Consider the following 17038-nt stretch of genomic DNA (forward strand, 5'->3'; position numbering starts at 1 on the left):
CTATACTATACTATACTATACTGTACTACACTATACTACACTATACTATACTGTACTATACTATACTATACTATACTATACTGTACTACACTATACTATACTATACTATACTATACTATACTGTACTATACTATACTACACTATACTATACTATACTGTACTATACTATACTATACTATACTATACTATACTACACTATACTATACTATACTATACTATACTATACTGTACTATACTATACTATACTATACTATACTATACTATACTACACTATACTATACTATACTATACTATACTATACTATACTATACTACACTATACTACACTATACTATACTGTACTATACTATACTATACTATACTATACTATACTACACTATACTATACTATACTATACTATACTGTACTACACTATACTATACTATACTATACTGTACTACACTATACTACACTATACTATACTGTACTATACTATACTACACTATACTATACTGTATTATACTATACTATACTACACTATACTATACTATACTATACTGTACTACACTATACTACACTATACTATACTGTACTATACTATACTATACTATACTATACTGTACTACACTATACTATACTATACTATACTGTGCTACACTACACTATACTATACTATACTATACTACACTATACTGTACTATACTGTACTACACTACACTATACTATACTATACTACACTATACTATACTGTACTACACTATACTATACTACACTGTACTATACTATACTACACTACACTATACTATACTACACTACACTACACTACACTATACTATACTATACTATACTACACTACACTACACTACACTACACTACACTATACTATACTGTACTATACTACTACACTACACTGTACTGTACTACAATACTACTACTACTCCTACTACCACTAAGCATAAACACGCTGTATGACAGCAGACTAAACATTAGCTTTGTCTCCTTCTTCTTCTTCTTCTAGTGTCCAATGGGCCGTACCCTGCTCCTCCTCCTCCTGCTCCTCCTCCCCCCCCTCCTCCCCCCCCTCCCCCTTGTCGGACCAGTGAACTCTCCTCCTCCTCTGTCCCCATGCCCCCCCCTCCTCCCCCCGTCGCCCCCCCTCTCCCCGGCTCGGGGGGGTCGCCCACCGTCATCTTCAACTCTGGCCTGGCAGGTAGGGTGTGTGTGTGTGTGTGTGTGTGTGTGTGTGTGTGTGTGTTACTCTGTGTTTGGATAAATGGTGCGTTCACGTGCTGGTGGGAAAGTCCGACATCTGGGTCGGAATATAATATAATATTTTGTCGGAAGATTAAACCTGGAAGACAAACGATAAACAAACATGGCCGTCTGTTTTTTGATGCGTCACCCCCACCCCAAAACTGTGATGGAGAGGGGGTGGGGTGGGGGGTGGGGTTGGGGGGAGTCCACCAGCGCCACCTACAGCTGAGGTGAGTGTGTGAGCAGGGTGCGATTGGCTGATGCTGGGGATTTCCTACCTCTGATAATTAAATGTAATCAGCTGGTGTTTCATTCTGGTTCATTCTGGTTCATTCTGGTTCATTCTGGTTCAGATGTTTACATGAACTCTAGTATCCCAGGTCTATCTAAGTCATCTCCTCTCCTTATGGAAACACTAACCTGGATCAGCTCTTATCCTCAGTATAAACCAGGGCTGCAGTTTAATAGTCAAAAAAATACGTCCTAACTCCTATTCCTAACCACTTTTCCTTGACCTCACTGGCATAACATGTCAGGCCTACAGATCTACTGCTGTACATATCATCATTCTTAAGTTTCAAACATGTTGAATTAAAAACATCATCTGGCTAAAAACGTCTCATGTCCCTTTTTCTCTAAAGACAGACTTCTGTGTTCTGGTCAATATGCTGATTATGATCTGATTATAAGCCTATGCATATAATATCTTAAGAGCCACCACACAACTCAGTAAACAGCTTGACATGTGGACTTGATGCTCTGAAGTGGTTCTGTCTGATCCAGACTTTATTAAGGCAAGAGCTTCACATCTGAGACTGAAGTCAGATGAATGAATGATTTTCCTAAAGCTGCAAGACAACAAGCTCAGAATGAAGAAATAAGTAAAGCAGCCTGAGCAGGTTCCTCTACAACCTGAACTTCACTTTCACTTCACTTTTGTTTTCGCGAACGGACGAATGTCGCTGCCGCAAGGAATTGTGGGACGGCGTTATCTCCTTTCCTTTGGTAAAGGAGGCTCCAGTGTCTCCTATGCTAAAGGAGCTAAGTAAGGAAGCATTGAAGCTCCTTTCCTTTGTGTTTAGAGGATTCCAACAGCTCTTATCATGGCTGACACTGAGACACTTCCAGGTCATTTCACTCAGTGAGGAACCTTCCTAAGCAGAAAGACTTTTGGACCACAGCCCAGGTTCTGTTACCAGCTGCAGCTCCTGACCCCTGACCTCTGACCTCTGACCTCTGACCTGCAGGAGCTTTAGAGCAGCACACAAAACAATGTTGTTTTCATTCATTTACTCAGATACTTGTTGACTAGATATTTCTCATATATGAGATTTGAAGACTCAAACAGATGGAAAACACTGATGTATCAATATATAAAGATGAGCTGTCAGTCAGCAGTCAGCAAACAGTCAGTCAGCAGTCAGTAAGCTTCTGAACGTCATCACACTGTAACCTAACCTCTCTCTCTCTCCTTGTTTCTCTCGTTCTGCTGGCAGAGGGTCCGCTCAAGTTATTCTGTAGGTTTACTTCTTCTTTCCTTCCTCCATCTTCCTCCATCCATCCATCATCCTCCATCTTCCTCCATCCCTCCATCTTCCTCCATCCATCCATCATCCTCCATCTTCCTCCATCCCTCCATCTTCCTCCATCCCTCCATCTTCCTCCATCCATCCATCATCCTTCATCTTCCTCCATCCCTCCATCTTCCTCCATCCCTCCATCTTCCTCCATCCATCCATCATCCTCCATCTTCCTCCATCCCTCCATCTTCCTCCATCCATCCATCATCCTCCATCTTCCTCCATCATCCTCCTTCCCTCCTCTTCCTGTCACCATGCCCCGCCCACTAACCCTCAGCACAGCCAGCTATTGGCTGGTTTATCACTCGTAAAGGTCACGTGTGATCCTATTGGTTGACCCAGGACTGTTGTTCCTATTGGTCGATCTAGGAAAGACGTGGAAGCTGGTTTGGTTTATATCTGTTTTATTTGGGCATTAATTTATTCCACATTGTAGGTAAAGCTGTCTGTCTGTGGCTGGGTTTGGGTTTAAAGGACTTTTATTGTGAAGTTGTGAAGTTTATTAGTTTTATTGTGTTGTTTGTTCAGTGTGTGTTCAGTGTTTATCACTGTGTTTGAGTCATCATTTTTATTCATTTTTCTGTTTTTCGTATACTCAGAGAGTGGCCCAAAATTTATTCCAATGTACTTTACCTCTCTCTGTCTGTCTGTCTCTCTGTCTGTCTCTCTGTCTGTCTGTCTGTCTGTCTCTCTCTTCCTGTCTCTCTCTCCAGCGGTGAAGATAAAGAAGCCGATCCAGACTAAGTTCAGGATGCCGGTGTTGAACTGGGTCGCTCTGAAGCCCAGCCAGATCAACGGCACCGTCTTCAACGACATCGACGACGAGACCATCCTGCAGGTAACACACACACACACACATACACACACATACACACACACACACAGTCTCACTGAGATACAGATTCTGTTTCAACAGAAACCTGAATAAAAATTTAAAAATGAAGAAAAATCACAAAGAAAATCCACCTGTTTCTGTTAATTCTGTTAAAGGAATAGTTCACCCAAAAATGAAAATTCAGTCATTATCTCCTCCCCCCATGCCAGTAGAAAATCGGGTAAAGTTTGTTAGTCCATACAACAGTCTCAGAGATCCCTGGAAGAAGTACACTGCAGCTTTCCCCAAAACAGCTGGAGACCTTCAGACTGTCTTCAGAGTTTCACAGGCGTATCACAGGCAAGATGGCCGCGCCTCTGTCTTCGGCTGCTTGTCGTCGCCTGTTGCCGCTTCTGTTTGTCCTGGCTCTGTTCGTGTCTTTGTGTATGCGTGTTGTGCAAGCCACTATCGTCTACGATCACCAAACACTACTAAATATTCAAGCTTCTGTTGTGGACTTATGCCCTTGGGCTCGTGAAGAAAGGATCTTTCACCGTTCTCTGTTTCCCCAACTACCTGAAGGTACATGGGCTCCGCTCCGCGGCTACCACTGTAGGAAACGAGCCAGGAGGCGGAGTAAACGTGCATGTGCCTCGGTTAAGCCGAGGCAGTCTTGCCCGCTCTCGCTCTCCCTCGACACCGGCTTACCTTTTCCAGCTCCGCGATGTTGGACCTGGAAGGCTATGTCGCTCCATTCCTCGGCGTTCCCTGGAGACGAGGTACGCCTTTCTTCGACCGATTACCCCGGACACAGACCTGGACATCAGGATGCTGCCTTGCGGGCTCCCCGCTCGGCTATCTGTGAAGCGCGGTGGGGTAGTCTTCCAGAGCCTCCGCCCTCTGGCGTGGGTACTACCGTCGGATTATGAATCTGCTGCTGCTCCAGTCAAAATAGCTTTGATCAACGCAAGATCTCGATCCAATAAGACTTTTACTCTTAATGACTTTTTCTCAGCTCATGGATTGGATTTCATGCTGGTGACGGAAATGTTGGTGAGCTTGCTCCACGTGTTGAACACGCCTAGACCCTCCGGACGTGGTGGGGGTCTAGCCGTTGTGTTAAAGAAGCATTTTAATTGCCGCCTGTTAAACTCTGATTATTTATCCAGCTTCGAGGTGCAATTAATTAAAGTAGGCCTGGTCAATCCCCTTTTAATTGCTCTTGTGTATCGTCCGCCAAGAATACAAAAAGACTTTATTCCACAATTTTCAGACTTTCTTTCAAATACCATGCCCAACTTTGATATTTGAGTCCTGATTCTTGGTGACTTTAATATTCATGTTTGTTGTCCCTCTAAGCCTCTTGTGAGTGAATTTATGCATCTGGTTGAATCTTTTAATCTTGCTCAGCTTACTACTGGCCCTACTCACAAGCTAGGCCATACACTGGACCTAGTCTTATCGTTTGGTTTTCCGATTTGCAATATGGAAATAATTGATGCTTGTCTGTCGGATCATAGTGCTGTTGTATTTGATTCATTCCTGCCTTTCTCACCTACTAAATCTCAGCTCCCTGTAGGTTGCTCTTGTTACATTAACTCTTCGACTGCCAATAAATTCTCCGAGGCCCTCATAGCTGCTCCCAATACCTGTACTATTGAGGCTTCTCCTCCCCATCTCAACACTGATGAACTTATTTCCTAGCCATCTCACTGGTCTGTTCATCTGACTGTTTCCAACCCATCACGCTACCCTCCCTTATAGAGATTGTCTCTTCTATGTAATCTGCAACCTGCCCCCTTGATATTGTCCCCACTGCTCTCCTGAAGGATGTCTTTGACATAGCCGGTCCCAGCATCCTCTCTATAATCAATAGCTCTCTGGTACCATTCCAACCTGCTTCAAGCACGCAGCGGTCCAGCCCCTCCTGAAAAAACCCAACTTAGACCCCACCTTGCCTAGTAACTTCAGACCAATCTCTAAACTTCCATTTCTGTCAAAGGTTGTTGAAAAGGTCATTCTCTGTCAATTGCTGCCCTACTTACACCAAAATAACATCTTGGAAAGATTTCAGTCAGGTTTTAGGGCTTACCATAACACAGAGTCTGCCTTGTTGAAAGTGTCCAATGACCTGCTCCTCTCTGTTGACTCTGGTGACTGTGCTGTCCTGATTCTTCTTGACCTCAGCGCAGAGTTCGATACAGTGGATCATGACATTTTAATTGACCGCCTTCAGTACAGGGTTGGTGTTGGTGGCACTGCCTTGACCTGGCTCTCATCCTACCTCAGCAATAGAAGTTTCTCCGTTAAACAATTTTTCCTCTCCCCCAGCTAGTCTCTCCTGTGGGGTCCCACAGGGTTCCATCTTAGGTCCCATTCTGTTCTCTATTTACTTACTTCCCCTTGGTCAAATCATTCAAAAGTACAACATTTCCTTCCATTGCTATGCAGATGATACTCAGCTCTATCTCCCCCTGAAACCAAACAACTGGTGCGATCTAAATAGTTTCATGGACTGCCTTGAGGATATCAAGTGTTGGATGGCACAAAACTTCCTACAGCTGAATGAAAGCAAGTCTGAAGTTGTCCTATTCGGCCCTCCTGACTCCATCAAATTGATCGCCAACAGCCTAGGCAACCTGTCCGCTCTTGTTAAACCCTATGTCAAAAACCTTGGTGTGATATTTGACTCCGCCTTTAAGTTTGACAAGCAGGTCAATGCAGTAGTAAAAGCCAGTTTCTTCCAGCTTCGCACTATTGCCAAAATCAAGTCTTTTCTCTTATTCAAAGGATGGTCATCCATGCCTTCGCATCCTCCCGTTTAGATTATTGCAATTCCCTGTATACTGGGATTAGTCAGTCGTCCCTGTCCTGCCTGCAACTGGTCCAGAACGCCGCCGCCAGGCTCCTGACGGGTACCCAGAAGAGAGACCATATTAGTCCTATTCTGGCCTCTCTCCACTGGCTCCCAGTGCGGTTCAGAATTGATTTCAAGGTTCTCCTGTTTGTCTTTAAAGCCCTGAATGGATATCGCAGACCTCTTAACCCCTCATTCCACCTCCAGGTCCCTCAGGTCGTCTGACTTGGGGCTCCAGGCTGTCCCACGTACTAAACTTAAGCTCAGGGGTGACCGCGCCTTTGCTGTTGCAGCCCCTAGACTGTGGAACAGCATCCCCCTCTCTGTCAGATCTGCCCCCTCCATTGATTCCTTCAAGTCCAGGCTCAAAACATACTTTTATTCTTTAGCGTTTGGATCCTCCTGATGTAGTTTGATATGTGCCTGACTTGTCGATCTGTACCCATGCGCTGTGTGTGTTGATGCTTATGTTGGTGTTTTTGTTTTTAGTCTTTTATTGTGATTTTACTGCCTGCTCTGGTTTGCACAGCACTTTGGTCAATGTGAGTTGTTTTTAAATGTGCTTTAGAAATAAATCTGACTTGACTTGAGAGTTCAAAAAAATGATGGAAAATAAACATAAAATGTCTCCATGCAGCTCTCACAGCATCATCCAAGTCTCTGGAGGCCCAGATCCCAAAGTGACTTGAAAAGACATTTACACCATTATGTAGTCGGCACTCTAGCTGTTATTTCAAAATCCGTCATGTTTACACCCCGGCCTCGACAGGTAAGACTAGCTCCAATTAGCAGAAACAAGACTTCCGGTTTGGCTGTTTAGCCTTCAAAGTGAAAGCGTGAGATTTTAAAGTGGGTGGAAACACTGTTTTAAACCGGTTCATTTGTATTTAATCATCAAATCCAATAAGTGAGCACCCATATTAATGTTTGATGTCATATTTCATAATAATAATGAAAAATGCCATAAAATGTGCCATTTTTAACTATAAATGCTGCATGTATTATTACACTGTGCCGAACACATACAGAACAGAGACTAAAGTGGACATCAGACATTAATATGGGTGCTGATTTATTGAATTTGACGATTAAATACAAAAGAATTGGTTTAAAACAGTATTTCTACCTATTTAAAATCTTGCGCTTTTATTTTGAAGGCTAAAAAGCCAAACCGGAAGTCTTGTTTTCTGCTAATTGGAGCTAGTCTTACCTGTCGAGGCCGGGGTGTGCAAATGTGACGCATTTTGAAATAACAGCTAGAGTGGTGATTTCAGCTAAATAATGGTGTAAATGTCTTTTCAAGTGAGAGAGACACTCGGATGATGCTGTAGAGCTGCATGGAGACATTTTATGGTTATTTTATTTTTTAAGTCTGAAGACAGGTCTCCAGCAGTTTCTTTTTGTTTTTGGAGAACGCTGCAATGTACTTCAGCTGGGAAGCTCAGGGACTGCTCTATAACAAACTTTACCCGATTTTCTACTGGAGTAGATAATGACTGAATTCTCATTTTTGGGTGAACTATTCCTTTAAGTCGTTAGAATGTCTGTTTCTGGAGTTTGACAAGCTGTTTAACTCTGTCTACCTGTCTGTCTCTCTGCCTGTCTGTCTCTCAGGACCTGGACATGGAGGGGTTTGAGGAGCTGTTTAAGACGAAGGCCCAGGGTCCGGCGGTGGACGTCACTCTGTCCAGACAGAAGCTTCCTCAGAAAGCTCCGTCCAGAGTTTCACTGCTGGAGGCCAACAGAGCCAAGAACCTGGCCATCACTCTGAGGAAGGCCGGCCAGGGGTCAGAGGTCATCTGCCGCGCCATCCAGACGTAAGACAGCCAAGGGGGGGGGGGGGGGGGGGGGGAGTAGTAGCAGTGATTGTAGTAGCAGTAGTAGTAGCAATAGTACTAGCATAGCAGTAGTAGTAGTAGCAGTAGTAGCAGGCCTAGTTGCAGTAGTAGTAGTAGTAGTAGTAGTATTTTTAGACCAATTTCGAATGTACCTTTTTTTTTTATCAAAAAATTTAGAAAAGGCTGTTGCCTCACAATTAATTTCATTTATGAATAACAGCAACATTTTAGAAATTTCTATCTGGTTTCCGTGCGCAGCAGAAACTCTGCATTTGATACAGTCGACCACCTGGTATCCTGATAAACGCCGGGAGAACTGGGTCGGCATTAAGGACTTCCCTCTCTGACAGGTCCTTCTCTGTTGTAATGGAAGTCTCCTCATCCCCAGCCTCCCTCTCATGTGGTGTTCCCCAAGGTTCAATTCTTGGTCCTTTATTATTTTCTATTTATAAGCTTCCCTTGGGGCAGATCTTCCACAATTATAATATTAATTTCCACCGCTATGCGGACGACACCCAGCTCTATGTCCCTCTTAAAACTGATAACTTCTCACGTGTTATGGCTTGTCTTTCGGATATCAAGTGCTGGATGTCACAAAACTTCCTCCAACTTAATGATTCCAAATCTGAGGTCGTTCTGTTTGGCTCTCCTAAGTCGATTTGCGACTGGCAAAAGAACCTATGGAGCTTATCCTCCAATGTTGAACAGTCTGCCCGCAGTTTGGGAGTAATCTTTGACTCTGAGCAAGCGGCCAAAACCACGGGTGAATTTTGAAGCCAATAAGGAAGTTTCTGAAAGCTGCAGTTGTACAAATTTTTTTTTTACCATTTTTATCACTTTTATTTCATTGCTTTCATTATATATTTCATTATATATTGCTTTGTTTTATTTGTTTTTATCTTATTTATGATAATGCTGGACTCCTGAGTATGTTGTACTCTTTTATCATGTTTTGTAAAACAATTTGTAACTTTGTTTTGAAAAGCGCTATACACTATATTTATTATTATTATTATTATTATTATTATTATTATTATTATTATTATAGTAGTTGCAGTAGTAGTAGTAGCAGTAGTAGTAGTAGTAGTAGTAGTAGTAGTAGTAGTAGCAGTAGTAGTAGTATTTGATGTATTTTCTGTATATGTGTACAGGTTCGACCTGCGGGCGGTGCGTGTGGACTTTGTGGAGTGTCTGATGCGTTTCCTGCCCACGGAGGCGGAGGTGAAGCTGCTACGGCAGTACGAGAGGGACAGAAAACCTCTGGAGGCTCTGAGCGACGAAGACCGCTTCATGATGCAGTTCAGCCGCATCGAGAGGCTCAACCAGCGCATGACCATCGTCACATTCATGGGCAACTTCACCGACAACGTCCAGATGCTGACCCCGGTAAGACAGACAGGTGGACAGACAGACAGGTGGACAGACAGACAGACATGACCATCGTCACATTCATGGGCAACTTCACCGACAACGTCCAGATGCTGACCCCGGTAAGACAGACAGGTGGACAGACAGACAGGTGGACAGACAGACAGCTAGACAGACAGACAGGTAGACAGACAGACAGACAGGTGGACAGACAGACAGACATGACCATCATCACATTCATGGGCAACTTCACCGACAACGTCCAGATGCTGACCCCGGTAAGACAGACAGGTGGACAGACAGACAGACAGGTGGACAGACACAGACAGCTAGACAGACAGACAGGTAGACAGACAGGTGGACAGACAGACAGGTGGACAGACAGACAGACAGACAGACAGGTGGACAGACAGACAGACATGACCATCATCACATTCATGGGCAACTTCACAGACAACGTCCAGATGCTGACCCCAGTAAGACAGACAGGTGGACAGACAGACAGGTGGACAGACAGACAGACAGGTGGACAGACAGACAGGTAGACAGACAGACAGACAGGTGGACAGACAGACAGGTGGACAGACAGACAGACATGACCATCATCACATTCATGGGCAACTTCACAGACAACGTCCAGATGCTGACCCCAGTAAGACAGACAGGTGGACAGACAGACAGGTGGACAGACAGACAGGTGGACAGACAGACAGGTAGACAGACAGACAGACAGGTAGACAGACAGACAGACAGACAGACAGGTAGACAGACAGACAGGTGGACAGACAGACAGGTAAATAGCACCCCCCCCCCCCGGTCTAACTGCAGTGTGTTTCTTCTCAGCAACTCCACGCCATCATCGCTGCCTCCGTCTCCATCAAGTCCTCCCAGAAACTGAAGAAGATCCTGGAGGTCTGAGAGTGTGTGTGTGTGTGTGTGTGTGTGTGTGTGTGTGTGTGTGTGTGTGTGTGTCAGGATACTGTGTGTGTGTGTTTGTGTGTGAGTGAGAGAGAGAGTGAGAGAGAGAGAGAAAAAGATATAAATAATAATTATTATGATCAAAGTCTGTAATGCTCTCTCTGTAGATTATCTGTCTACTCAGATTGTATTAGCTGCATATTAATATTAATATCATCAATATGATCAATATTAATGTCACAGATCATCCTGGCTCTGGGAAACTACATGAACAGCAGTAAGAGAGGAGCCGTCTACGGATTCAAACTACAAAGCTTAGACCTGGTAACTCACACACACACACACACACACACACACACACACACACACACACACACACACACACACACACACACACACACACACACACACACACACACACACACACACACACACACACACACACTACCACAGTTTACCACATACTTTAGTGTGTAGTTCACAGTACTTAGAACTGCAGTATCAACAGTATCTGACAGTATACTGGGAAAACACCAGCAGGAACCAGTCACATACTAAAGCTGTGAGAGTGTTAATGTGTGTTAACTCTGTGTGTGTGTGTGTGTGTGTGTGTGTGTGTGTGTGTGTGTGTGTGTGTGTGTGTGTGTGTGTGTGTGTGTGTGTGTGTGTGTGTGTGTGTAGCTCCTGGAGACCAAGTCGACAGACAGGAAACAAACGTTGCTTCACTACATCTCCAATGTGGTGAGAGAGAAATATCCTGCAGTTTCTCTGTTCTACAACGAGCTGCACTATGTGGACAAAGCTGCTGCTGGTGAGTACCAGGCTATTATTAATACTACTACTACTACTACTACTACTACTACTGCTACTACTACTACTGCTACTACTACTACTACTGCTACTACTACTACTACTACTACTGCTACTACTACTACTACTACTACTACTACTACTACTACTACTACTACTACTACTGCTACTACTACTACTACTACTGCTACTACTACTACTACAGCTACAGCTACTACTACTGCTACAGCTACTACTACTGCTACTACTACTACTACTGCTACTACTACTACTGCTACTGTATACTACTGCTACTACTACTACTACTGCTACAGCTACTACTACTACTGCTACAGCTACTACTACTACAGCTACTACTACTACTACTACTGCTACTACTGCTACTACTGCTACAGCTACTACTACTACTACTGCTACTGCTACTACTACTACTACTGCTACAGCTACTACTACTACTACTCAGGTCAGGTACTGGTAGCGATTCTTGAATTGGGAACCTGAACAGCTGATGTCTGTGTGTGTGTGTGTGTGTGTGTGTGTGTGTGTGTGTGTGTGTGTGTGTGTGTGTGTGTGTAGTGTCTCTGGAGAACGTGCTGTGTGATGTGAAGGAGCTGCAGCGCGGCATGGAGTTGACCTGGAGAGAGTTCAGCGTTCAGCACAACGCGCTGCTGAAGGATTTCATCAGCAGGCACGAATCACGACTCGGCAAACTGCAGGAGGACGCACGCATCGCTCAGGTGCACACACACACACACACACACACACACACACACACACACACACACACACACACACACACACACACACTATTGATATAATGATTACGAGTGTTCACTGCCCTCTAGTAGTCAGAATGAGTAACTGCAACACTGATATTAACAGTGATTTTATTATAATTACTATTAATTATCACATGAATACTGGTATCATTAATAGAGATATCAATACAGGTGATTTAAATATATATATTAATAATGGTAATACTAATGTTGATGTTAATACAGATGATATTAATACTGATATTGATACTGATAGGAACACAGAAACAATCAGATGTTGACTACAGTGAGAGAGAGAAACTACAGCTCAGATATTACTGATACTGATATTAATAATGATTTTGTTCATACTGATATTCAATACATTAAATGATAGTGGTATTAGATTTTATATCAATGAAAATTAAATAAAATAAAATATTAGTACTGACAATATTAATCCTGACAATCATACTGTTATTATTATTATTTTTCTTGGTGTAAATACAGCTATTACTTAAACTAGTATCAATACCGATGTTATTGATTCATATTGGTAATAATGGTAATTGCACACACACATTAAAAAAAATCTAAATCAGGTTTGATGACATCATTAACGTCACTATTCCTGTCAGTGTTGTCAGTGTGTATGGAGTGTTGCAGTTCCTCACTGTGACCACAGGAGGGCAGTGATGTCATCATCATGTCTGCATGTAACTGATATTCATACTATAACTGATGCTGATAATATTCATTTGAAAGCTGATATTATCAATTTTAACATTCATATGAAATATTAACGGTGACCTTTGACCCTGACCCCTGCTCTCTAAACTCTGTGTGTGTGTGTGTGTGTGTGTGTGTGTGTGTGTGTGTGTGTGTGTGTGTCTCAGGATGCGTTCGACGAGGTGGTGAAGTTTTTCGGGGAGAGCGCCAAGACGACTCCACCTTCCGTCTTCTTCCCCGTCTTCGTTCGCTTCATTAAAGCCTACAGGGTGAGCGAGAGAGAGAGAGAGAGAGAGAGAGAGAGACAGACAGACAGAGAGAGAGAGAGAGAAAGAGAGAGAGACAGAGAGAGTTATTTTGTCTGTCTCAACCACAATCGCAATCCAGATCGAACTGACCTAGTGTGTGTGTGTGTGTGTGTGTGTGTGTGTGTGTGTGTGTGTGTGTGTGTGTGTGTGTGTGTGTGTGTGTGTGTGTGTGTGTGTGTGTGTGTGTGTGTGTGCAGCTGGCGGAGGAGGAGAACGAGCAGCGGAGGCGACAGGAACAGATGCTGCTGGAGAAACTGGAGCAGGAGGAGCAGCAGGAGGAGGAGACCAAGGTGTGTGTGTGTGTGTGTGTGTGTGTGTGTGTGTGTGTGTGACCTCTGACCTCTGTTGACTGCTGTTGATTATGACAGCCATCAGTATTTATTCTTGCTCGGGGGTGGAGCTAGCAGAGGAAGTAGAGTCTTCCATCCACCCAGCCTGCAGTGACACCTACAGGCAGAGCGGTGCACTGCACACAGTTCATCCACATTCCCCCTTGTTTGATCATGTAGATCAACCTAATCTACTATGTGGAGGCGTGGGCTTTTATAAGAAATGAAATCATGAAAATAAAATGAAAAAGTAAATCAAAACAAAATTACACAATACAATAATGTGCAATGACCGGGAGCTGGGCGAGGGAAAGTTATGTACATAAAGGTGAGGTAGATTAACGAAATTAGTAGATCCCATGCAAGGAGCTGAAGGATTCAGTGGTTCTTCGTTTTCTTCGGTAATAGAGTGGCCATATCTATTTACCATGAGAGTCACAGAGGTCTTAGTGCAACAAGAAAGGAGTACCAACTTCAAACAGTAAACCAACATTAGGAATATTGTGACTACATAATGAAAAATTTCTGTACCAAAAACACCAAACTTATTAGCAAACCAATCAAAAAGTGAGTAAGATTTTGGTGAGTGAAGTTTCTCGGAAATGTTATGAAGATGATCAATGATATGAGGTCTGGTGACATTATTGTAGTCTGGGATATATGTACAACACTCTGACCCAACTACAGCACATGTTCCACCTTGACTTGCCAATAAGTAATCTAATGCAGCTCTGTTCTGAAGAGTCGTCTTCTAACTGCGGCTAATTCGGCATTTATCACAGTCAGCCCTTCAGAGGTGGTACTGGCTGACAGACAGGTCAGTCATTTGGTCCATAGCAGACACAACTCCATACTGAGGGAAGAGAGCTCTGAAGAAATCACAGGTGTCGCAGCCTTTGTCATGAGTATGGAAAAGGTTGGAATGACGTTTCCCCCTATTATGAAATGTAAGGGGTAAGGTTGGTGTATATGGCCTAAGGAGCAGAGGCCACGCCAGTTTAGAGGAAGAGTTGGGTACGCATTTTTTCCACAAATTCAATTCAAGTTAGTCCCGCAATATGCTATCTCTATGGCAGGGGCTTTGGCTTAGTGGCATTGTAACACGCCCACAATCAGGGGGACAAGTACAACAATTACAGGTAACTGGGTGATATTGGCACATTGAAAATGGATCGCAGGAACAGTAACAAAGTTCATAATCAATGTCCTTGTTCCAAATAATGGTACGATTAGATGCTTCTCCGACAAAAGAACCTGTACCATCTCCTGAAATACGGGACCAGGGTCCCCTCCTGGTCCTGGCCTAGTCCCCTGGGTCCAAGCTCTGGCACCGGTCAGCAGGAAGACGATGGCGGGGACACCCCGCAGCGTCCAGGCCCTCCAGGTCTCATGATGGCCTTGCGTTTGGGGGTGCTTTGGCTCGTTTGCAGTGGGAGGCGTGGTGTACCCACCTAGCTCTCCCTTGGCACTTTACTGCAGTATCAGCAGTCAACGGCACCGGAAACGGACCGATCCGTCTAGGAGACAACTTTGTTTTTCTTTTGAACACTCTTATGTACACATGATCCCCGGGTTCAAAGCTATGGCATGGACTGTCAGGCGGCTGTGGTCGCACCTGTGGAACCTGTGGGTGAAGAGGTTTCAGTTGTGTACATAGAGCTGTATAATAGTGTAGGGCTCTCGTCCGCCAACGGCAACTCGACCTGAGAGAGGGGTGGAAGAGGCATTAATGGAGTCGACATGGGCCTTCCCATTAACACTTCATGTGGAGATAATCCCGTCTGTCTATTTGGTGTTGACCTCATAGACATTAGGACAAGCGGTAAGGCGTCTGGCCATTTCAGCCCTGTTTCCCTACAGAGCTTGGCCAGTTTGTTCTTTAGGATGCCATTCTGTCTTTCCACGGCTCCTGCGGACTGTGGATGATAAGGAGTGTGAAATTGATATTGATTGTGTGAGGAATACCAAATCTAGGGATAATCTCTCTTATGAGGATGTTCACCACCGCCTGGGCGTCCCGATGGCGGCAGGGAAAAGCCTCAACCCACTTCGAGAACATATCAACAATTACTAGTACATACTCAAGTCCTAAACATCGCATACCAGGTGCATACCACTGTGAAGTTATTGCAGCCACCATCCCCCCTTTTGAAACACGTGACGACCTGATCAAAATAGGAAGCGTTGCTCGGGGAGCCACAACACGACTATCAGGGTGACGCCAGACGCCATCCGAAGACTTGCCACACCCAGAGGATTCCCGTGCCGGCCGCTCGGCATCAGCGCTCGCCTGTGACACGGCGACATCATCAAGAGTGGGGGCGGGGTCATGGACAACATCGCTAGGCGTTTGTTTTACCAGCAGGGACGGGTTAACCGGCCCTAGCGTTAGCCTTAGCACCTAGAGAAGTGGAAGAGGAGCGAGCTTCACATTTGACCACGGCCAATTTAGAAGGAAGTAAACACGCCCACAAGAGGCTGTTGACATATACTGCATTCTTAATAGTCGTTCCTGCACTTGTGATAAAACCCCTTTGTCTCCAGAGTGTACCAAAATCATGCACTACACTAAACGCATATTTAGTGTCGGTGTAAATTGTGGCAGTCTCACCTTTGGCCAGGATGCACCTGCCTGCACAGAACAATTGTTACGTAATTTAGCATATTCAACAACTTCATGACAGGTAACCACAGCATACCCGGCATTTAAGTCCCTTCCATTAGAAGGTGTATTCAGTGTTCAGCACAAACTCCAGATACAGATTTGAGACGGAGACTCTGTGGCGCCTCCTTCAGGACAAGACTGTAACAGCAACAACAGTAAACAGTAACTTAGTAAACATGTTTTAAAGAGATTAAAACAGTCAGAGAGTGAACATGAGTGCAGTGGAAGCTGACATGCCCCCCCCCCCCCCCCCCCCCTTCACCCCCCCCCTCCCTCCCCCCACCCCCACCCCCCACCCCCCCAGTCCCCCTCCCACAGGGGGAAGCGGCAGCAGCAGGAACTGATCACAGAACTGAGGAGACGACAAGGGAAAGACAGTCGCCATGTTTACGAAGGGAAGGACGGAGCTATAGAGGATATTATCACAGGTAACACACACACACACACACACACACACACACACACACACACACACACACACACACACACACATACCTCCAGCTGAAAGTTTGGTGACCTGCGACTAATAATTTAATAATTGAATCATTCAATAATTTAATCATTTATCACACTCCCAGTTTTGGAGGGAAATGACATCAGATGAAGTTTCCTGTCTCTGCTGTATTCTGATTGGCTGATTTTTCTGTCCATAGTGCTGAAGACCGTCCCCTTCACGGCTCGATCGGCCAAACGCAGCTCCCGCTTCTTCTGTGAACCCGCCCACTCTGAGGAGCACTACTGAGAGAGAGAGAGAGAGAGAGAGAGAGGGGGGGGGGGGGGGGGGGGGAGAGAGGGGGGGAGAGAGAGAGAGAGAGGGGAGAGAGAGAGGGGG

At 44.6% G+C, this 17038-nt stretch overlaps 1 protein-coding gene across 1 annotated transcript in view; it reads left to right on the forward strand.

Annotated features, from left to right (window-relative positions):
* The window catches only part of LOC139640327 (formin-like protein 2), a gene marked incomplete at its 5' end in the record, with an annotated part of 20914 nt that extends 3966 nt beyond the window's left edge, over nucleotides 1-16948 (forward strand). The window contains 13 exons of the mRNA XM_071514517.1: nucleotides 997-1188; nucleotides 2729-2749; nucleotides 3526-3650; nucleotides 8098-8300; nucleotides 9473-9707; nucleotides 10533-10601; nucleotides 10851-10931; nucleotides 11289-11418; nucleotides 11994-12154; nucleotides 13072-13173; nucleotides 13410-13502; nucleotides 16511-16634; nucleotides 16860-16948. Coding sequence (XP_071370618.1) covers nucleotides 997-1188; nucleotides 2729-2749; nucleotides 3526-3650; nucleotides 8098-8300; nucleotides 9473-9707; nucleotides 10533-10601; nucleotides 10851-10931; nucleotides 11289-11418; nucleotides 11994-12154; nucleotides 13072-13173; nucleotides 13410-13502; nucleotides 16511-16634; nucleotides 16860-16948 — 1625 coding nt within the window. The remainder of the gene's footprint in view (nucleotides 1-996; nucleotides 1189-2728; nucleotides 2750-3525; nucleotides 3651-8097; nucleotides 8301-9472; nucleotides 9708-10532; nucleotides 10602-10850; nucleotides 10932-11288; nucleotides 11419-11993; nucleotides 12155-13071; nucleotides 13174-13409; nucleotides 13503-16510; nucleotides 16635-16859) is intronic.
* Between the last annotated feature and the right edge of the window lie 90 nt (nucleotides 16949-17038).

This window comes from Centroberyx affinis, unplaced genomic scaffold (genome assembly GCF_046629955.1).
Source record: "Centroberyx affinis isolate AG114_WGS23_722 - 3 ecotype Tasmania unplaced genomic scaffold, CSIRO-AGI_Caff_v1 ptg009095l_1, whole genome shotgun sequence".
Taxonomy (NCBI): domain Eukaryota; kingdom Metazoa; phylum Chordata; class Actinopteri; order Beryciformes; family Berycidae; genus Centroberyx; species Centroberyx affinis.